The sequence below is a fragment of the Bubalus kerabau genome, chromosome 16 (genome assembly GCF_029407905.1).
Source record: "Bubalus kerabau isolate K-KA32 ecotype Philippines breed swamp buffalo chromosome 16, PCC_UOA_SB_1v2, whole genome shotgun sequence".
Taxonomy (NCBI): Eukaryota; Metazoa; Chordata; class Mammalia; order Artiodactyla; family Bovidae; genus Bubalus; species Bubalus kerabau.
In genome coordinates, this window is record NC_073639.1 from 76,672,679 (window position 1) to 76,694,455 (window position 21,777).

The 21,777-nt window shown below is 59.3% G+C and overlaps 1 protein-coding gene across 1 annotated transcript; it reads left to right on the forward strand.

The window, feature by feature from the left end:
* Positions 1-4,707: 4,707 nt before the first annotated feature.
* On the forward strand, positions 4,708-21,275 carry KLHL22 (kelch like family member 22). The gene is made up of 7 exons (XM_055550111.1): positions 4,708-4,782; positions 7,132-7,397; positions 12,355-12,520; positions 12,799-13,517; positions 15,206-15,398; positions 18,423-18,656; positions 20,472-21,275. Exons 2-7 carry the CDS (start codon positions 7,171-7,173, stop codon positions 20,835-20,837), a joined length of 1,905 nt encoding a protein of 634 aa, XP_055406086.1. The 5' UTR covers positions 4,708-4,782; positions 7,132-7,170; the 3' UTR covers positions 20,838-21,275.
* Positions 21,276-21,777: the final 502 nt, after the last annotated feature.

Below are 21,777 nucleotides of genomic sequence, written 5' to 3' on the forward strand. Positions count from 1 at the left end.
CTGCATTGGAAGCCAGGCGTCGTAACCACTGGACCTCCAGGGAATTCTCTGGTTTTTGTCCTCTTTTGAGTGTTAACTGCTCACATTCGTTTCCACTTATTTAATGGACTCAATATCATTTCTTATTGTTTTGTGCTTAAAAATTTTTATTTTTGGCTGTGTCGTGCAGCTTGCGGGATCGTTAATTTCCTGGCCAGTGAAATCACCACGTCCTAACCTCTGGGCCTCCAGGGGATTCCCTGGATGAATTTTTTCATAGACTCTTCGCCACTTGCTGCCAATGTCTTCGCCAGTCTCAACTGTTTTTCGCTTGTTTAGGATGGCTCTGATCAAACTGCTCTGCAGACAAGCACGGTGGCGCTCTCCTTTAAGGTCCTTTCCGCTGGGCGGAGACTTCAGCCTACACTAGCCTGCTACCTAGGGTCTGTGTTCCTGGCCTCTCTCTCCTTCACCTCCCCCCTCTTGTTCTTTCTCTGCTGATCGCCAGCCCTGTTCTCCTTGCAGAAGTGCAGCCATGGAGGAGCAGACAGAGCTCGGACCCTCGGGGAACAGAGGGATAGCTTGGCAGCTGACACGTCTCTGGGAGGACACCAGGTTATCTTGCCCGCCCCTCCCTGAGGCCTCCCCTGTTCTGCCCCTCCTCTCCTGCGGACGTTCTGTGGCGGGGACCACTGACTCGAGCCGGCTGTATTTTCAGATAACGGTCCCTCCAGCTCAGAGAAGACGGGGGCGTGTTCTCTCCCCACAGTCCCCGGACAGCGCCCCCGCCTTGCTCCGGGCCTCCTGTCCTCACTCACCCTACCACTCCCCACCCGCCGGCTCCTCTCTCCTACCCGGGAGGTGTCCTCCTCCAGCCTCTCTCTTCTTCTGTAGAACCACCAGAGGCCTGTCTCCTCCTTTCACAGCTCAGTCACTGCAGGCTGGCTGCTGCCACCCTCGGGAGAGGACTCCCTCTTCCAGCCCCATTGGGCCTCTGCGGTCACCCCCTCCCTACCCCTCTGGGTGCCCTTGGAAAACCAGTGTGCTCTGCACTCCGCTCACCTTCCTTTCCCCATCCCTGTTGTGGCTCGGTGTACCACCTCCAGAAGGGCATGACTCCCCCAGAAAGGCTCTCAGCTGGACATCTGCGGCCTCCTTACCATCCTGGGCCCCTGGAGGGCCTTGTCTTTCCCTAAACCTGCTCCTGCTCTGGTCTCTTTGTGATGAGGGGAGCTCGGCTGTCCCCCACCATGACTTGGGCTGACCCTTCCTCACGCATCACTCCCCTCTACAGGTACTGGGGAACCTGCCTCCTCCCCAGGTTTCCGGCCAACACTGCCCTCTGAACTTGCTTCTTGCCCCCCTGAGGCCACCGCTTCCCTGCTGCCCCTCCAGGCCAGTCTCTGCAACATGAGCTGGCATCTGCCTGCCGAGGCTGACCCAGGCTGGAGGGCCAGGTCTGGTCTCCAAGTTTCCTTTCATGCTTAGAAATTCCTGGTGGCCGGTCGATCACTTGCTAGACTGGATCTGCGGACACAGTCTTCAAACTGGCATGCTGTCTCTGCTCCCCACAAAGTCCTCATCTGGTACACAGCTGTGTGGCCACCACCTCCCAAAAGTCCTCCTGATGGCCTCTCCCACTGAGAATGTCGGCTCCTGGGAGGGCCCTGTCTACTCGTCTTGTTTGGAGCCTCACACAGTGGGGTGCATGGCCAGGACAGTGCTTCTCGGCTTACTTTCTCCCTCATCCACAGTTGCCCACCCCCCCACCCCAATCTTTTCAACCTTGAGCTATCCCAGCTGTGTCCTCCCCTCAGAGTTCTCCATCCTCCAGACACGGCCTTTGCCCTTGAGCCTCGCAGGATGGGGTCCTCTGCGGGGTGGCGGAGAAAAAGGAACACAGGAGCCTCTGGTTGGAGTGCGGGGACCCGGCTGCAGGCTGGCAAGCAGATTTACTCTCAGTTCACTTCAGTCGCTCAGTCGTGTCCAACTCTTTGCAACCCCATGGAATGCAGCACGCCAGGCCTCCCTGTCCATCACCAAATCCTAGAGCTTGCTCAAACTCATGTCCATTGAGTTGGTGATGCCATCCAACCATCTTATCCTCTGTCGTCCCCCTTCTCTTCCTGCCTTCAATCTTTCCCAGCATCAGGGTCTTTTCCAATGAGTCACTTCTTCGTATCAGGTGGCCAAAGTATTGGAGCTTCAGCTTCAGCATCAGTCCTTCCAATGAATATTCAGGACTGATTTCCTTTAGGGTTGACTGGTTTGATCTCCTTGCAGTCCAAGGGACTCTCAAGAGTCTTCTCCAACACCACTGTTCAAAAGCATCAATTCTTTGGCGATCAGCTTTCTTTATACTCCCAACTCTCACATCCATACATGACTACTAGAAAAACCATAGCTTTGACTAGACGGACCTTTGTTAGCAAAGTAACGTCTCTGCTTTTTAATATGCTGTCTAGGTTGGTCATAACTTTTCTTCCAAAGAGCAAGTGTCTTTCAATTTCATGGCTGCAGTCACCATCTGCAGTGATTTTGGAGCCCCAAAAAATAAAGTCTGACACTGTTTCCACTGTTTCTCCATCTCTTTGCCATGAAGTGATGGGACCAGATGCCATGATCTTCATTCTCTGAATGTTGAGTTTTAAGCCAACTTTTTCACTCTCCTCTTTCACTTTCATCAAGAGGTTCTTAAGTTCCTCTTCACTTTCTGCCATAAAAGTGGTGTCATCTGCATATCTGAGGTTATTGATATTTCTCCCAGCAATCTTGATTTCAGCTTGTGTTTCTTCCAGCCCAGCGTTTCTCACAATGTACTCTGCATAGAAGTTAAATAAGCAGGGTGACAATATACAGCCTTGACGTACTCCTTTTCCTATTTGGAACCAGTCTGTTGTTCCATGTTCAGTTCTAACTGTTCCTTCCTGACCTGCATACAGGTTTCTCAAGAGGCAGGTCAGGTAGTCTGGTATTTCCATCTCTTTAAGAATTTTCCACAGTTTATTGTGATCCATACAGTTAAAGGCTTTGGCATAGTCAATAAAGCAGAAGTAGATGTTTTTCTGGAACTCTCTTGCTTTTTTAATGATGCAATGGATGTTGGCAATTTGATCTCTGGTTTCTCTGCCTTCTCTAAATCTAGCTTGAACATCTGGAAATTCACGGTTCACATACTGTTGAAGTCTGGCTTGAAGAATTTTGAGCATTAATTTGCTAGAGTGTGAGATGCGTGCAATTGTGTGGTAGTTTGAGCATTCTTTTGCATTCCCCTTCTTTGGGATTGGAATGAAAACTGACCTTTTCCAGTCCTGTGGCCACTGCTGAGTTTTCCAAATTTGCTGGCATATTGAGTGCAGCACTTTCACAGCATCATCTTTCAGGATTTGAAATAGCTAAGCTGGAATTCCATCACCTCCACTAGCTTTGTTTGTAATGATGCTTCCTAAGACCCACTTGATTTCTCATTCCAGGATGTTTGGCTCTAAGTGAATGATCACACTATCGTGATTATCTGGATTGTGAAGATCTTTTTTGTATAGTTTCTCTGTGTATTCTTGCCACCTCTTCTTAATATCTTCTGCTTCTGTTAGGTCCATACCATTTTTGTCCTTTATTGAGCCCATCTCTGCATGAATGTTCCCTTGGTATCTCTAATTTTCTTGAAGAGATCTCTAGTCTTTCCCATTCTATTGTTTTCCTCTATTTCTTTGCATTGATCACTGAGGAAGGCTTTCTTATCTCTCCCTTATAGTCTTTGAAACTCTGCATTCAAACGGGTATATATTTTCTTTTCTCCTTTGCTTTTCACTTCTCTTCTTTTCATAGCTATTTGTAAGGCCTCCTCAGACAACCATTTTGCCTTTTTGCATTTCTTTTTCTTGGGGATGGTCTTGATCCCTGCCTCTTGTACAATGTCACGAACCTCCATCCATAGTTCAGCAGGCACTCTATTTGTCAGATCTATTCCCTTATATCCATTTGTAACTTCCACTGTATAATCATAAGGGATTTGATTTAGGTCATACCTGAATGGTCTAGTGGTTTCCCTACTTTCTTCAATTTAAGTCAGAATTTGGCAACAAGGAGTTCATGATCTGAGCCACAGTCAGCTCCTGGTCTTGTTTTTGCTGACTGTATAGAGCTTCTCCATGTTTGGCTGCAAAGAATATAATCAATCTGATTTCGGTATTGACCATCTGGTGATGTCCATGTGTAGAGTCTTCTCTTGTGTTGCTGGAAGAGGGTGTTTGCTATGACCAGGGCGTTCTCTTGGCAAAACTGTACTAGCCTTTGCCCTGCTTCATTTTATACTCCAAGGCCAAGTTTGCCTGTTACGCCAGGTATTTCTTGACTTCCTAGATTGACTCTAGAATCTCGGTAAACAGGAAAACACCTGTTCACACTGGCGGTGATTATGTCCCCGCCAGCATCCAGCAGGCGGCGGGCGACTCAGGGGACCTCGGGGGACGGACAGAGGGGAAGAAGGAGAGAACGGATTTACAGGGCACCACCCCTTGCCAGACGCATTTCTTCACGTCCTCATTCTTTGCTGGGTCTGCCGCGCCGGGAGAGGAGGTAGGAAACCGAGAACCGCGCGGAGACTCGGCAGCCCGGGCCCTCCGCCTCTGTCCGGAACCCCGGCCAAGCCGTGGCCCCGCCCCTCCTCAGCCCCGGCCCCGCCCCCCGCCCCCCGCCCCGCGTCGTCACGGCGCCTGCGCGGCGTGACCACGTGACGCCCGAGGCCCCCGCCCCTCCCTGCCCCGCCCCCGCGAGTGCGGCCTCAGCTTGCGGCGGCGCCAGGTGAGCGACGGTCGCGGGCCGGCGGGCGTTTCGGTGCGCGGGGCCGGGTTCGGACCCCGGGCACGGAGCGGACGCGCGGGCGCTGTCGCGGGCAGGCGGGGGCGCCGGCCCGGAGCATACTGAGGCGGAGAGGGGGCGGCGGCCTGAGGCGAGCCGCAGCCTGACGTGGCGGGGGCGGCGGGCGGGACCCCCGGGCGCGGCGGGCCACGGGGGCGCCGACGAGCGGGCCCCGGGCGGGCCTGTCGCCCCCCGCGTCTTTCGGGGCCGCCTCCTGGCGCTTCGCTGGCTGCCCTGCCACAGGCGCCGATTGGACGCCGTCTCCCCCGACGCGACCTTGGACCCCGGCCCGCCCGCGTCGGCCCGCACGCGCAGCGCGGATGGAACCGGACAGCGCTGGAGGCCATGCTGTCAGCGCGACGCCTCGGCCCCGAGGGCCGGCCGCCTCTCTGCCCGCCGCGGGCCCAGCGCCTTGTTCCCGGGCGCCTCCCTGCCCCGCGGCCGCGACGCCCCGGAGCGCTTCACCCGTCCGCCCCGGGGACTGGGACCCCCCTTTCCCTTTGTTGCAGACCTTGCCTCGTGCAGACGCTGACTGGGGCCCTGCAGAGGAGTGGGGTGCCTCCTCAGTAAAGGGTGTCGTCGGACATTTCTGAAGAGATGTTCCGACCCTGTCATCCATGAGTTTACGGAAATGCGTGTTAGCGTCCTTGAGTTTGTACCTGCTTGGGGCATGAAGCCTCCTTTCTCCTCCCGCGCAGGACTGCACACAGGGCCTTGCTCGTGATGACCGGGATCGTTACGGGTTGAGGGTATACTGAGTCTAAGGAAGGGCTTCGCTGAAGGTGCCAGAAAGTGAGCTCCCAGGGTAAACAAACTTTATTTCAGAAAAACAGGCTTGGGAAGGCAGTCCTAAAGGATGTGCCGCATTCCACTTTCTTATTTTTTGAAATTTCGTCAGTTACCAAAACAAAGTTACCCTGTAAAATGCTGTTTTTTTAATCTGTTAAGTCAGCAAAGATTAAAAAGAAACGCTATTGGTGTCCTACACACTGATTGGAATCTGGTTCTCTCACTTTGCTGGTGGGAGAATAAACTGGTACACCCTCTATGGAAGGCACTTTGGCAGTATTTATTGAAAGGTCCTCTACTCAGTCAAACTAAGATAACCAGCAGCTCTGTATCCAGTAAATGCTCCTCACTTAGCGGCCACAGACACTGCACATCTCTGATTTTCAGTGCAAAACTCAGCACCAGCAAACAATTGACGGAAACCCAAACATCCCTCTGAAAAGGACTGGTTAAATAAAGTAGGATTACCCATACAGTGGACTGTGGGAGGGGTGTAAGGTGAAGGTGTAACTAAACTAAAACGGGGGAATTCAGTTTTACAGCTTTGCCTGCAAATGCATCAATGCTGCGCGGAAGGGTGGGGGAAATAGAGTACTTGGCCTCCAAGAGATAATCTGGTTGGGGACCTAAGTGGGAAGGAAATTTAAGCTTCATCATATACTTTATTGTTTGTAGTAGAATCTCTTCCTCATTTTTTCTTTCAAAGGTCCACTAGGGGGTTGAAGAAGCAGCACATTAGGGGAGGGGATCGTGGAGGAACGTGAGGTGGGGAAGGCAGATGTTCGTGGCCTGTAGCACGTGGCCCACTGGCTGGCGGTCCTGTGTCCTGGAGGGTGCACAGCTTGATCCCCCAGCTTGGTGCAGGACAGACTGGCTGCCCCTTGACGGAAGCAGCAAGCTGTCCCCAGTCACTTCTGGTTGGCTCAGCATTCAGGATCTTAGTTCCCCGACCAGGGCTCTGTCCCACCCTCCTTCCAGTGGAAGCATGGAGTTCTAATCACGGGATCTTCTAGGAGGCCCCTGGTGTCTTTTTTTTTTTCTTTTGCGTCCATTCCTGCGTTGGGAACCCAGTGTTCTTTCGCAATAGGAGAGAGGAAGAGCCCTTGAGAACTGGTCTGTGCTGGTCCTTGTGTTTGTCCTCTGGGGATTTTAGAATGCCCCGAGGGACTGGCTGTCTTTAGTCCCCTTTCCTTGGCTGAGGGGCCTCACGCTGAGGTTCACCACACAGGGGGTCCACCGGCTGGGTTCCCATGGGTTGGTCCATCTCTAGAACCTTCTGTCTCACAGCGACGCTAAAGGAGATGAAATGGGAAGGAGGGTCTTAGTTGTGAAGGAACACAGGTGGGGAGGAAGGAGGCCTCAAGTCTGGACCGTGGTAGGGAAGAGGGTGCTAGAGGCTTGAACCTCCGGGGAAAGCACCGGTGAACCCGAGGGAGGCCCCAGAGCAGCGCAGCCAGCCCTGCGCGGCCCCCCGGGCTCAACGCTCGCCCCATGTCTTGCCAGCTGACAGCCGCGGAGCTGAGGTCGGGAGCGGTGGTCAGGATGGCGGAAGAGCAGGAGTTCGCCCGTCTCTGCAAGTTGCCCACGCAGCCCTCCCACCCGCACTGCGTCAGCAGCACCTACCGGAGCGCCCAGCACTCCCAGGCGCTGCTCCGGGGGCTGCTGGCCCTGCGGGACAGCGGCATCCTCTTCGATGTGGTCCTGGTGGTGGAGGGGAAGCAGCTCGAGGCCCACCGCATCCTGCTGGCCGCCTCCTGCGACTACTTCCGGTCAGTAGGCGCGCGTTCTCTGTTCTTGTTTGAAAGGTGGTGTCCGATACTGTATTTTCCAGAATGAATTTTCCAGCAGTAAGTGACAGTATCTTGGTGTGGTACAGATTTTCTTTCTACTTTACTCTGGCTCCCCGTCATTTCATTTTAAAGAACGTTCAGGCCCGTGGAAATGTTGAGAAGAAGAGTGTTCCAAAGAGCTGGACGCCTGTTGTTCCCACTGGGCCACACTGGCTCTCACTGCCTCTGTAACCACCACCTTTTTCAAGACCTTACAAGGCTTTGTGCCTTCATCTCAGCCCCACGCACTGTTCTTATAACACTGTCAGGAAGCCCACTCGCACCCCGGCTCCTCTGGGGACTCCCATGAGGACCGAGGCGGGCGGCCAGCACTGCACGCACATTGTCCACACAGCCGCGTTCACACGCTTACCCGGCCGGCCGCCTCCCACTCACGCCTCCTCATACCGCAGGTGCTGTGACCCCCTGAGTTTCTCAGTCTCCTGCGTGAGGCGTGCCCGGCACCGGGCACACTGGGCAGAGCGGATGCCTCCACCCCGACCTGACCCGGCGAGGGGCGGCCCCCCTGCCGCCACGGTGAACAGGGCTCTGGGCCTGAGACCCTTTGCTCCGGCTCCATCCCGTCGGGTCCTTGTCTCTTCAAGGCTTGGCTGTAGTTCTCGTCTTTGGAGTTTAGAAGCTAAGGAGCAAAATGTTTCTTTATGGTGTAAGTGCAGCCTGTTCTCCGGAAGGAGGGTATGGAGAGGGCGACCCAGTGGTGGCTGGCGCCTTGGGGCAGGTGTGTCCAGGGACAGCAGCGTCCCTTTGGTTCATGGGCGTTCACTCTTCACAAGCTTTGAGATCCCGGGCAGCAGGCGGGACAGGGTGGCCAGGAGCCCCCTCAGGGAGGCCTCAGAGCCCAGAAGGTCCGGCACTGGGGTCCCCCCGGGCTCAGGGCCTCCTGGCCGCACCCTCGAAAGCCCTCCACATGGAACTCTTCTCCCCACATCGGCCGTCTGTCCCAGTCACGGCCCTTTTCCTGCAGGCCGGGGGCGGGCGCCGCCTCTCCTGCCTGCGGGAGGGAGGCCTCCTGTGTCTCCCGCGTCCTCCAGGAGCCGTTCTCGGCCCTTGGCAGCTGGCCCTGGGCGGGCTTCTGCTGCGAGGCATTCTCTTCTCCGGCCTGGTCACTGTGCAGGCTGACACCCTCCCCCCCTGGGACCAGGGAAAGCTCAGACTTATCTCTGATAAACACGTGTGAAATGATGATTCCCAAGCTTCAGCGGGTTTTTTTCTTTATTATTCATTTCGCTTATTAACTCAGGTTGAAATGACGCATTGAGACTGGGGAAGGTCTCTGATGCGAGCGAGGGTGAAGCGAAGGCCTTTGGAGTCTGTGGGCCCATAGCTGGGCCCACAGGGGACATCCTGTGGGGTGTCTGCCAGGCTCTCGGCGACGTGCAGCTGGGGCTGACAGCCCCCTGGTCTGCTCTGTGGCATCAGCCAACACGGGAAGCTGAGTTATTCATGAATCAGAGTGTGAAACCCTCCGTGAGGCCTGGGCTCCTCGGGCAACAGACCCCCGTCCCTGGGCCTTGCTCGCAGAAGGGCAGCTGGTCCCTGTTAGGGAGCCTCTCTGATGCAAGGCGCTTACCAGCCTGAGCCGGTGCATGGGCCTCTCTAGACAGGCGAGGGGCGCGGAGTCGTGTCCAGCGCCCATGCCCGCCGCTGAGTCGCTGTCTGGATGGGAAACCGTGGCGCGCGCAGCTGTGCCCCTGCCCCCCACCCCGCACTCACCCAATCTTCAGCCTCCACACGGTGGCTCCTGCGAAGCCCGTCTCAGACTTCTCAGCCCCAAACCGCTGATCCTCGCAGCTGCTCTGTTTTGCTTTGTTGGGTTCCAGGGTGTCGCTAACCCTCGGCCCTACCCTCCGGAGGTCCCCCAGAGCTGCTTTGTTGGTGGAGAGCTGTCCCATCTGTCTAGACAGCTGGTCTCTGAGAGGAAGGGGAGAGTTGGGTTCTTCTGCTTTACCCCAGTTTGTTTGTAAATCTAAAGTTTGTCACAAATTCATTAAACCATGCAAACTGTCCTGAACTGAGATGAGACTTCTTTATTTTTGTTATACTTTTGGTTGGGAAATACTGAGGTGCTTGGATTCGAGGTGTTGGTTTTAGGCTCCCATGGAGGGTTGCGACATCATACGTGTGGCAGATAAGAGTTTTCTCCGGCTGAAACGTTTGGATTCCGGGACACACCTGGTCTCAAGCGTGTGGAGGAGGTGTCTGGGCTGGAGGGAGCTCCCCGCCTCCTCAGGGCTGAGGCAGCCAGTGGTGCCCGGTGCTGTCTGGTTGGGGCCTCCCGGCGGCGGGCAGAGCCCGCAGTCTCTTTGTGGTCTGTGCTGCCCGTTGTCAGGCATGTCCGACTCTTGGTGACCCTGTGGACAGCAGCATGCCAGGCCTCCTGTCCATCACCAAGTCCCGGAGCTTGCTCAAACTCATGCGCATCGAGTCAGTGATGCCATATTATCCCCTGTCGTCCCCTTGTCCTCCCGACTTCAACCTTTCCCAGCATCAGGGTCTTTTCCGATGAGTCACTTCTTCACATCAGGTGGCCAAAGTATTGGAGCTTCAGCATCAGTCCTTGGAGTGAATACTGAGGGCTGATCTCCTTGAGGATGGACTGCTTGGATCTCTTGCGTCCGCGGGACTCGCAAGCGTGCTGTCTGTGTCCTCCACTTACGTGGTCATTCCCTGCCTGCTGGACACTTGGTGAACATGTCTCTCTCTTTTTTTTAAATTGTGATTTCTAGAAAACCTAAAGCTTGACCACTGTGAGCATTTTCAGCGTGCAGCTCAGTAGTGCTCATTACATCCACTCTGGTGCAATCTCCGGAACCATTCCATGTTGTGAAAAGGGTCCTGTAGCTGTGAAACAGTTCCCATGGCTCTCCTCCCAGCCCAGGCAGCCGCCTTGTATGGCCACCTTGTGCTTCTGTCTCCACGACTGCTCTCGGGACCTCACATGAATGGAATCAGGCAAAACTTGTCCTTGAAGACTTGCTGCTTTGGCCGAACGTCGTGTCCCCAAGGCTCCTCCGGGCTTGGGGGTGTCAGGTCGTCCTCCTTTGCAAGGCTGAATTACGCTCCGGTTTGTTGCCCTGCAGTTTGCCTGTTTTGTCGACGGACACCGGTTGTTCCCATCTCTTGGCTCTCGTGAGGAAAGCTGCTGTGAGCATGGGGCGCAGAAGTCTCTCGGAGGCCCTGCTTTCAGTTCTGTGGAGTACGCACTCAGACGCGGAATTGCTGGAACATTCTGTAATTCTGTTTGTTATGTCTTGAGGAACCCCCAAACTGTCTTCCGCAGCAGCTGCACTAATTTACATTCACACCAGTGATGCACAGAGGCTCCAACTTCTTTAAGTTGACAAGATAAGAGTCTAAAAGGAAGTGGGCGAAGCACCTGCACTCTTTGGAAGAGAAAGGGAAAACAGCTGCTGAACCCGCGACCCAAGCCTCTGTCCGTCCGTCCGCTACCAGGTTTCTCCCTCGCCCCCTGGCGGCTGGAGCCAGCGTCCTCTCCCTCTGCTTCTAGGGGTGTCCAGGGCAGGCCCCCCGCCCCCGGTGGGGCTTCGTGACAGGCTGTGGCGGAGGCACCAGGCGCGAGCACGCGGAACCCTTTGACCCAGCAGTGGCCCTCCTGGAGCTGGTCCTGGCGTTCCCACCAGCTCCTGGGGCAGAGCCGCCTGTTGGGTAAAATGACGGGAGACGAGAAGGAACCCGGGGGACCCCAGTGTGCGTGGCTGCGTCCTTTGGCACCTTTGCCCAGGGGCAGCCCTGTGGGTGCTGATAATCCAGGCTGTTTCCAAGATGCCCTGTGAAGGCGAAGCTGGGTGCGGATCCAGGTGTGGGCCCTGCCTCGGGATGGTGCCGCCCTGGGAGGGCAGCTGGGGGCTGGAGCTGAGGGCGGACGGAGCCTTGCACCCTTTCATATCCTCTCAGTCTTGTGAGTCTGCATGTGTGCGTGTGTTGAAATGGAACGTGGCCACTCTGGCAGCGTGCGGCTGTCCCGTTTCAGCCCCAAGGCTTCCCTGACCACCGCCGCCACCTCTAGCCCCTGACTGACCCCGCAGCCGGGACGTTAAAAGGTGCCCGCTCTGTAGGGGCTGGGGCGGGCTCCTGCTGCCCTCTTGCCCCTGGGTCCCGGCTGCCCTTGGTCAGCCCCAGATCGGGTCTCCCCTCCGGATCCCCAGGCCTGCTGGGCCTCCTGCCCCTGCTGCAGCCTCTCCACCCTGCCCCATGGAGCTTGGAGTCTGAGGTCCCTAGGTCAAACCTGGGATCAGTTCCCCAACGGCGCCTCCGTTTCCTGGTGTCCGTCCAGACCTGACCCTGCCTAGCAGCATGTGGCCCAGGCTCCCTCCCCTACAGCGGCCAGCCTGCAGGGTCATCCTTGCCCTGGGCCTGGGCGCCCGCTGCCTGCACGGCCTCCTCAGGGAGGGGCCCCTTGGGCTGGCCGCTCCTCCAGCAGACACCCCGTCTCAGTCCTTGACAGCGATTCCACACCCGGCAATGCCCTGTCCTCTGTCATCCTCCGGCTTTAGCTCCGTGCTTGGGGGTCTTCCGCTTGGCTTCATTGTGGAGTCGGCCCCGTGACCGGGTCTTGGTGCTGAGTAGCCGCAGGGGCAGGGGTGCTGAGCGGAGGCCGTTGGCTGTTTCCCGTTCATCTCTCCCGCTGAGCCCCGGGAATCACATGGGTGGACGCAGCAGAAAGCCCGCTGGCCCCGCGCCCGGGGGCACACGTGCAGGTCCTAGGCTGTGTGAGATGGAGGTTTCCAGAATGGTCCCAAGCTTGGTCAGGAGTTGTGGGCGCCTCTGGGACAGCTCAGGGTACGAGCCAGCCTCGGCCTGCCCCTCCGGCAGCCCCGTGGGCGTCACCCAGCCGTGCCCCGTCTTCCCTGCGCAGGGGCATGTTCGCTGGGGGGCTGAAGGAGATGGAGCAGGAGGAGGTCCTGATCCATGGCGTGTCCTACAACGCCATGTGCCAGATCCTGCACTTCATCTACACGTCCGAGCTGGAGCTCAGCCTGAGCAACGTCCAGGAGACACTGGTCGCCGCCTGCCAGCTTCAGGTGAGGCTCCGGCCTGAGGTGGGGAGCCCTCCCTTCACCCCTGCCACCTGGCTCTGTTTTGGGTTTAACTCGCTGCGTTTCTCTGCAGTGTTGATTCTAAAGCGAGTCTTGCCGGGTGTGATGCTTCCAAGTGCGCAGCCCACCGCCTCCTGTTTGTGGGTGTTGCCAGTGACCATTGGTGGCTTGTCCCCCACGTGCTGGCCCTCCGAGGTGCCCCAGGGATGGGGGTACCAGGCCCGGACACCTGGCCTGGGCTTGACGGCCCGCTCTGTCCACAGATCCCGGAGATCATCCACTTCTGCTGTGACTTCCTCACGCCCTGGGTGGACGAGGACAACATCCTCGATGTCTACCGGCTGGCCGAGCTCTTCGACCTGAGCCGCCTGACCGAGCAGCTAGACGCCTACATCCTCAAGAACTTCGTGGCCTTCTCGCGGACTGACAAGTACCGCCAGCTGCCCCTGGAGAAGGTCTACGCCCTCCTGAGCAGCAACCGCCTGGAGGTGTCCTGCGAGACGGAGGTGTACGAGGGCGCCCTGCTCTACCACTACCCGCCGGAGCAGGTGCAGGCCGACCGGCTCCCGCTGCACGAGCCGCCCAAGCTCCTGGAGACCGTGCGCTTCCCCCTCATGGAGGCCGAGGTCCTGCAGCGGCTGCACGACAAGCTGGAGCCCAGCCCACTGAGGGACACCGTGGCCGAAGCCCTCATGTACCACCGGAATGAGAGCCTGCAGCCCAGCCTGCAGGGCCCGCAGACCGAGCTGCGCTCGGACTTCCAGTGCGTCGTGGGCTTCGGGGGCATCCACTCCACGCCGTCCACCGTCCTCAGCGACCAGGCCAAGTACCTGAACCCACTGCTGGGAGAGTGGAAGCACTTCACCGCATCCCTGGCGCCCCGCATGTCCAACCAGGGCATCGCGGTGCTCAACAACTTCGTGTACCTGATCGGAGGGGACAACAACGTGCAGGGCTTCCGCGCTGAGTCCCGCTGCTGGAGGTAGGGGCCCCGGGCCGGGGGCTCCCCGTGGCGTTGGATCTTCCCACTCTTGTCTCCTCTCCTGGGAAACCCACGCCCCACCCCCCAGGCACCCCCACCATCTGGCGGGTGCGGGGCTGCAGAGAGTGCCGTGGCAGGAAGGTGGGGTCTGGGTCTGGGAGCACAGCCGCCCTGGCACCCTCTGCCCTTGCAGCCCGGCCCGGCTTCCCTCTCCTGTGCCCTTAGCTCCACTCTCCTAGCTGCACAGCCTCCTTGGAAGGTGGCTGCCTGTCACCCTGCTCGCCCAGCACACAGTCCTCAGCCTGGGGGCAGGGCAGGCCCACAAGCCCCTCCGCATCAGGCCAAGTCCCTTCACCGCCAGCTCTGCTGTCAGCCGTGTGCTGGGCGCAAGGTCCGGAGCAGGCTGTGCTTTTTGTCTGTGAGGCTGGGATCTTCCGAGCCTGTTCCTTTGGGCCAGAGCAGGGGAAGTGGGGCAGGCCCCCCGGCCTCTGCTCCTGGAGGCTTCCAGGCTGGTTTCTGCATCTGGGGCCTCTGGGAAGCTTCCCCCCCGTACAAGTGGACAGGCGGCAGGGCAGACACAGGTTGCTGGCTGCCTCAGGCAGCTGTGAGCTGGTGCCAACCTTGCTCAGGGGCAGGTCTGGCCAGCCACACCCGGCGCACGGACCCCGGGCCAGGAGGAGACAGCCACAGCGGCCCTCAGCCTCCCCTGCTGTCCCTGCCCCAGGACCCAGGGGAGATCCAGAGCTTGGCACACTCTGTGGTTAGATGGGAAGTGGGTACTCAGTTCAGAAAAGAGGAAACCATGCCTTATGCCTTCGCCCCCCACCCTCCCCGGCTGGGCCTCCACCTGGCAGGGCCAGTTCTCAATGGCAGCTCAGTTTTCAAAGGCGGCCACCAGGGGCCCTCCCTTCCGAGGCCCCGCCCTCCCCCCCGAGGCCCCGCCCTCCCTCCGAGGCCCCGCCCTCCCCCGAGGCCCCGCCCTCCCCCCCCGAGGCCCCGCCCTTCTCCCCGGGCGCAGGCTGACAGCCGCTCTGCCCCCTTTGGCCTGTTACTGACTTGCAGCGGAAGGAGGCCCTGGTGCCAGCACCAAGGGCCGTGCTGTCCACTCCGTGAGTGACGGGCTCCACCACTGACAGCCTCACTCGGCCTGGTCTTTCCTAAGCAGCCCGAGTGTGACCTGCCCCGAGCCAGGCTCCCTGGGGCGCAGGACCACAGACGGGGGCCACAGTGCTTTAAGGGCCTCATCACACGTGTCGACCCCGCGGCCCCTCGTGGTAGCGTCTCTCGGCAGGCAGCATCACCCCACTGGGCGCGGAGCCGAGCGAACAAAGCTGAGGCCCAGATTCACTCAACCCGGCTCTATGTGGTCTTCCTGGCTGGCAGGGAGGGGCCGCGGCGGGAAGAAGCAACTGCCGAGTGCATTTCACTTGTGTTTGGGGCAAAGGCTAAAAATGGGGTGTCTGGCTGGAGGCCGTTGTGCCCAGGTGTCCAGTCGAGAGACCATAATCGGGGGCCTCCCCGAGCCAGAGCCGTGGGGAGCGTGGGGGGAGGCGGTGAGACGGAGGTGCTGTAGGAACAGCCACCGGGCAGCTTGGGGCGGTCAGCGAGGGTCTGGAAGCTGTGCCCTCCAGGCTGTGGGGGCGTGCTGGGGGACGGGCCTGCGAACGTGCTCTTCCCTGTCCCACAAGGTACGACCCGAGGCACAACCGCTGGTTCCAGATCCAGCCGCTGCAGCAGGAGCACGCGGACCTGTGCGTGTGCGTCGTGGGCGGCTACATTTATGCGGTGGCGGGCCGCGACTACCACAACGATCTGACTGCCGTGGAGCGCTACGACCCCGCCACCAACTCCTGGGCCTACGTGGCCCCGCTCAAGAGGGAGGTAAGGAAGCCCCCCGAGGGACCCCTCCCAGGTTCACAGAGTGGAGGCCAGGCCAGGCCCAGGACAAGAGCCCTCTTGTCTCCACGAGCTGTGCCCTGAGCTTGGGTGGGGGCTCCCAGAGGCGTTGGGAGAGGCCCCTTCCCGAGTTTCACCCCCTTCTGGGTCTCCTCACCTTGGCCCCCGGCAGCTGCTGTAACCCTACAGTTCAGTGGACGGAAGCCTTCCCCTTGCCTGCCCCTTGGCTCCACTGAGGTGAGCCGGGCTGTGTCCAGAGGGGCACAGGAGGGACGGGAGAGGCAGGACCCCACAGCCTCAGACCTCCCAGAGGGCAGGCCCTTCACGAAGCCAGAAACATTTCAGAAGTGCTGTTTTTCCTGTTTGTGTTTCTGTAAATCGTGTGTCCTGCACAGTACCTTGTTTTGTTCTAGCTTGAACATGATAACCTGTTAATCTTACAGAGGTGATGCTTGAAAGGGGTGGCTCTCTGAGCTTAAGGACTTGGGTGCTGAGACCCTGGCCCCCAAACCAGACACAGGACCTCAGGGCAAGAGGGGCCCTTGCTGGTCTGTGCTGCACCCCGGGTCGCAGCGTCTGTGAGCACCTCTGGGCACCGGACAGAGCAGAGGAAGGATGGCAGTGTCCTGCCTGAGGCCTTGGCCAGATGGGCACGCTGCCTCCTGACCCTTCCCCTCCCCGCCCCTCCGCGCCCCTCCCCGCCCCTGGGCCCTCCCCTCCCTGACCCTGTTCCTCCCCTCCCCTCCCCTCCCGCTTCCCCTCCCCTCCCCCCTTCCCCTCCCCTCCCCCTTCTCCCTCTCCACTGCCCCCACCTTGCCCAGCCCCCCCCAGCTCCCCTCCACAGCCTGTGTGACCCCACAGAAGGCCAGGACTTCCCCCCAGGGCTCCTCCCAGGACGGGGAAGCACGCCCCGCGCTCCTCGGCCACTTTGGGGAGGAAGCCCTTCTGGAGAGCATTCCCTGCCTGTTCAGGAGAAGGGGGCATATTGTGCTGGGGAGAGACCGGGGTCCTTGAGAGCAGCGGACGCTGGCGGACTCCATCTCCCGCGGAGGGGAGGGGGGAGGGGCTCCAGGGGCTCTTTGTCTGGACGGGAGGCTGTGCTTCTCAGCCTGGCCACGGAGGGGCAGCCTCGGCCTTCAGCCGGCGCTTCTCCCCGGCGGCCAAGGCGCCTCACTTTGGTCTATTCCTTCAGCAGCTCTGGGCATCCAGTGGTGGCAGTGACCGAGCCTAGCGGGAGAGAGCGCTCTCGGTCACTGCGCAGATTCGGGAAGGGACTCGGGGCGAGCCCAGCGGTGCTCAATGAGGGCCTCGCTGGACTGTGTGTGGGGGCGGGGAGGTGTCCGTGAGACCACGTCCAGGAAAGGTGGCAGCCATTGGGAGAAACAGAAAGAACCTTCCAGGCTGGGAGGAGGAGGCGGAGCAAGGGGAGTGCGCGTGTAGAGAGGGAACAGGCTCTGTCCCGTGGGTGGTCCAGGCGTGGGCTGTGGGAGGGACATGAGGGACATGACAGACGTGAGCCGCCGGGCACAGCCGGTTGGCAGCCAGGCTTTGGGAGGCCAGACCGGAGATGGAGATGTGTGAGTGCAGGGCCGTGCTGGCCGGGGTTAGCTCTGATCGGCTCGGGGACACTGCCAGGCCAGGGGGCCGCGGGTCTGCAGACTTGGTCGTACAGCCCCTGCAGGGGCCCTCGGGATTTCCACAGGGCCCATGGCAGGGCGGGCCCACCTCCCACCTGTCTCAGGGTCCTTCCCTCTTCCTCTTGCTCAGTACTACCTGGAACTCTGGATGTGTGTGTACATCTTGGAAAACTCAAAAGGTTGAGATAGATGACAACCCAGCAAGGGATCTGGGGACCTTGATCCGACTGGAAATGAAAAGAACATGTCGAGTTTTGTGGCATGCCAGCTGAAGCTGTGCTGAGAGGGAAATTTGTAGCACTGAAAGCATTCATTAGGGAAGAAAAAAAAATCTCAAATGAGTAATCTAAACTCATCCCTCAAGAATCTAGAAAAATAAGAGCAGAGTGAACCCAAAGCAAGCAGAAGAAGCGACAGAATAAACACCAGAGCAGAAATCAACAAAGTTGAAGGAAAAACTTAGAGAAAAATCACTGAAACAACCAGGTCTTCACAAGATCAATGAAATGGACAAACCTCTAGGAAGCCTGAGGAAGAAAGCAGAAACAATTCAGTTGAAAGTATCAAGAGCGCTGGGGGGAGGGGGATGCATTACTAAAACCCGTCAGAAGGAGGTGAAACACACCAGTTCCTCAGAAACAGGAGCTAGAACCCCCACGGAACTAAGCAGACCATTTGAATGGCCCTGAGCCTGGTAAGGAAATGACGTCCAGGCCCAGGTAGTTTAACTGGAGAATTTTACCGAACTTTTAAAGAAAATACCGATTCTTTTTTTCCAGCAAATGGAAGAGGGAGAATACTTCTCATCTCACCTTAGGAAGTGATTATTAAAGTGATACCAAAACCATACAAGACAGCAGCCTCTCCCCCAAAAAGAGCAAGTGTGTCATGCACAGTCACATGCGAATATTCGTAACTAATATTAGGGAGTTCCCCTCTCCTTCCAAAAGAAATTCATGACCAGAGTCGATGACAAAGACTGGTTCCATACTTGAAATTTAAGCGGTGTGATTCACCATATTTAAAATCGGAGGATCATATCGGAGCAGAAAAAGGAGCTGATAACAGGCCTGGAGGGTTGGCGGGGATGGGGGTCGGGAGGCCTCTGTGAAGATGGGGCTCTGATGGTTTCCTCTGGGTCCCGTGCAGATGTCTGCTTGCGGGGGGCGGCGGTTTGGAAAGAGGGGTTGCGGCTCCCCTCGGGGAAGCGCAGCATCGCCTCTGGGCCCTGGAATCATCTTCCGTGGGGAAGGTGGGGGACCGGAGGGGGCGTCCAGGGAGAATGCAGGCAGACGGCGAGGAGGAGTCGGGGTCCTCGCGGCGGGCCCCTGGCCTCCTGGTGCGCGCGCACACGCCGGTGCTCCGGCCGCAGGTGTACGCCCACGCGGGCGCCACGCTGGACGGGAAGATGTACGTCACCTGCGGCCGCCGCGGGGAGGACTACCTGAAGGAGACCCACTGCTACGAGCCGGGGAGCGACACCTGGCACACGCTGGCCGACGGCCCGGTGCGGCGGGCCTGGCACGGCATGGCCACCCTCCTGGACAAGCTGTACGTGATCGGGGGCAGCAACAATGACGCGGGCTACCGGAGAGACGTGCACCAGGTGAGGGGCCGGCCACGGCGGTAAGCGGGGTGCGGGGGAGGCGCGGGGCACGTGCCTGTTTCCTAGTTTCCTAGAGCCGAACGGAGCAGCTAGGTTTCCCGTGGCCCCCCCGCGCCCACCGCCTCCCCGCAGTTGGCACCCCCACCACAGGGTGGCGTCCTTACAGCGGATAACTCGCTGGCCTGGGGTCACTTCTGGGGGTGCACACTCGGGGTTGAGACAAATGGCACGTGTCTACCACTAGGGTGTCACAGAAAAGAGTGTCACCTGTCTCCACTATTAGTAAAAGCTTTAATTATAAAGTTAGTATAACCACATTGCAGAACTCTGGGAAAATGGAGAAAGGGGACAAGAATTCCTGAAACCTGGCCCCTGGCTTGGAGTGCTAGACCTCCTGCACGTCCACCCACCCGGCCCGGCTCCTGGCGCCTGTGGGTGTGCCCTCTCGTTTGAGGGCCGCCCCACCCCACCCAGTGGCTGTGCAGAGTCTATCAGACCGCTGATGCTGGGGTTGGCCAAGTGGTGGCCGTTTCAGGTAACATTCGAAGCAGCACTTTCTCCGTGGAGCTCTTCGGGTATCTTGGGTCATCTCCTGAGGTGAGAGCCGTGGTCCTCGAAATGTGGCTCCCGGGCCAGCAGTACCCACATCAGGAGAGAACTCAGCAGGAATGCAGGTTCCCTGGCCCTCAGCCCACCTAGCTGGATGTTCCCGGATGGGACACTCCAGCGCTGAGAGCCACGAGGCTCCAGCGTTTCATTTCCTGTTGCAGCTGGGACAGACCGCCACAAACGCGGGGACATAAACCCGCAGGAGCGTGTGCTGACAGCCTGTGGCTCGACAGTCCAGGGGTGTTTCCTCAGCGGAGCCCAGGGAGGGTCAGCGTCCTGTCTCCCGGGGTGTCAGCAGAGCTCAGCCCCTGCCGTAGGGCCAGGTCCTGCTCCTCGCCGCTGTGAGCTGAAGCCCTTATTGGCTTCTGGAAGCCTCTGGGCTGGCTGCTCGGGCCCCTTCCTCTTCCAAGCCGGCAGCTCCCCTCCCATCTTGGGCCTTCACACATCCCCTGCTGCTTCCAAGGGCTGTGCAATTAGGGGTCCCACGAAGATCCAGGGTCGCCCGTCTGCCCGTGTCCATGTCCCTGCGCTTACCCGCCCGCAGAGGCCGGCTTGGGCCCCCAGCGGCCAGGCCTCCTTGCAGCAGGAGGGGCAGCCCTGGCGTCTGCGTGGCTCGGCGCAGCTGTGCACGTTGCCGCCCTGACTGGCCAGGTGGGCGCCCGGCCGGCGCCTTTTCTTCCCCAGTGGCCGCTCGTTAGCAGCTGATGGTTTGTTCCTGAGGTTGTTTTGCAATTCTTGGATCACTAGTAGGTTGGACATTTCCCCTGGTTCCCACGTTTACTATTTAGGGTAGCTTTGAAGACGATGATTTTTTTTTTCTCTTTTTTGGCCACACCGCGTGTCTTGTGGGATCTTAGCTCCCTGACCAGGGATTGAACCTGGGGGTCCCAGCAGGGAAAGTGCGAGTCCTTACCACTGGACCGCCAGGTACTTCCCAAGAGAATGTTGATGGTCATCACGACTCAGTAAGCCCGTCTCTTCTTTTTATCTGCATCTTCCCCAGTGCTCTGTGCGCTTGGCTTCTGAGTTTCAGCTTCAGCGGTGGAGGGGAGTGAGCCAGCACCCCCAGGCCAAAGGGGAGACACCCACAGGCCTGGGGCCACAGGCCGACTGAGGGGGTAGGGAGGTGGCGCAGGGCGGCAGCCGGTCGGAGCCTGCCCTCTGGGGGTCCCCCAGCTCCCTGAGAGCCCGCACCTTGCCTTGCAGGTGGCCTGCTACAGCTGCAGATCTGGGCAGTGGTCCTCCGTCTGCCCGCTCCCAGCCGGGCACGGGGAGCCGGGCATCGCTGTGCTCGACAGCAGGATCTACGTGCTGGGCGGCCGCTCACACAACCGAGGCAGCCGCACGGGCTACGTGCACATCTATGACGCGGGCAAGGACACCTGGGAGGAGGGGCCGCAGCTGGACAACTCCATCTCAGGCCTGGCCGCCTGCGTGCTCACCCTGCCGCGGTCCCTGCTGCTCGAGCCACCCCGGGGGACCCCTGACCGCAGCCAGGCCGACCCGGACTTTGCGTCCGAGGTGATGAGTGTGTCTGACTGGGAGGAGTTCGACAACTCCAGCGAGGACTAGGGTCCCAGGAGTGGGGGGGGAGATCCCAGGCGTCCCCCACCCCGCCCATCCGCAGGTAGGCAGGTGTTTTGGGGGCTCGCAGACCTGTGGCAGGAACCCTTTGGGAAGGGCTTGGTCCCCTGAAAGTCCCCAGGCCCTCTCCTCCTCAGCAGACGTGGCTGGAGACCGGCGCACCACCCGCTGTCCCAGTCCCTGTTGGGCTGAGAGGGCGCCTTCTCTCAAGGGAGTTGGGGATGGGCCCCCGCAAGGGGCCCAGGGCACACCCCCCCTCCCGTGGGCAGGAATGGTGCAAGCTGGGCCCATCACCAGCCCAGCAGCTCCTGGGATGGGAGTGGGAGCAGAGAGCCAGCCAGGGGCCCGAGGCTGGTTGTGATAACAGGGTCTTTCAGCCAGGCCTTCCCGCCCCATGTTGTTAATAATGAAATAAAGCACCTCCCACGAGGCGCGTTGCTCTCCTTTGGCCTGGGCCTCACTTCCACTCTCAGCTCCGGGGGCGTGGCTTCTGGGGGGGAGCCCATCCCCGGCTGGACGGTGTCACCAGGACACCTGTCCCTGTCTGCTGACCCTGGCTGGAGCATCTCCCGCTGCGAACCTCTCCTGTGAACCAACGTTCCAGTGGCCGTCTTGGCGCCAAGGAAAGCCCAGCACCTGGGGAGGGAGGGGGGAGAGCCTCGGGGGGGTGCCTGTCTCCTACGTCTGAGCGCGTCGTGTGGAGGGACCTCTGCATTTCCTCCAGGTAAGCTTCAAAGACCCTCCTGAGTGGGTGGGACCCGCAGGTGGGGGTTCCAACGCCATTTTCCGCACTGTCCAGCCTGCAGCAGAACACCGTCTGCTCCTATGGGGTCCTTTTACCCACCCCTGCAGAACCCCACTGCTCTGGGTCTTTGCCTCTGTCCCTGCGCCTCACCCCACATGACATCACGTGCTTAACACTTCAGGC

Coding starts and splice junctions, on each gene's coding strand:
- KLHL22 (XM_055550111.1), top strand. CDS start 7,171: ATGGCGGAAGAGCAGGAGTTCGCCCGTCTCTGCAAGTTGCCCACGCAG. Junction 12,521..12,798: donor TCGCCGCCTGCCAGCTTCAG/GTGAGGCTCCGG, acceptor CTCTGTCCACAG/ATCCCGGAGATCATCCACTT. Junction 15,399..18,422: donor TGGCCCCGCTCAAGAGGGAG/GTAAGGAAGCCC, acceptor CTCCGGCCGCAG/GTGTACGCCCACGCGGGCGC.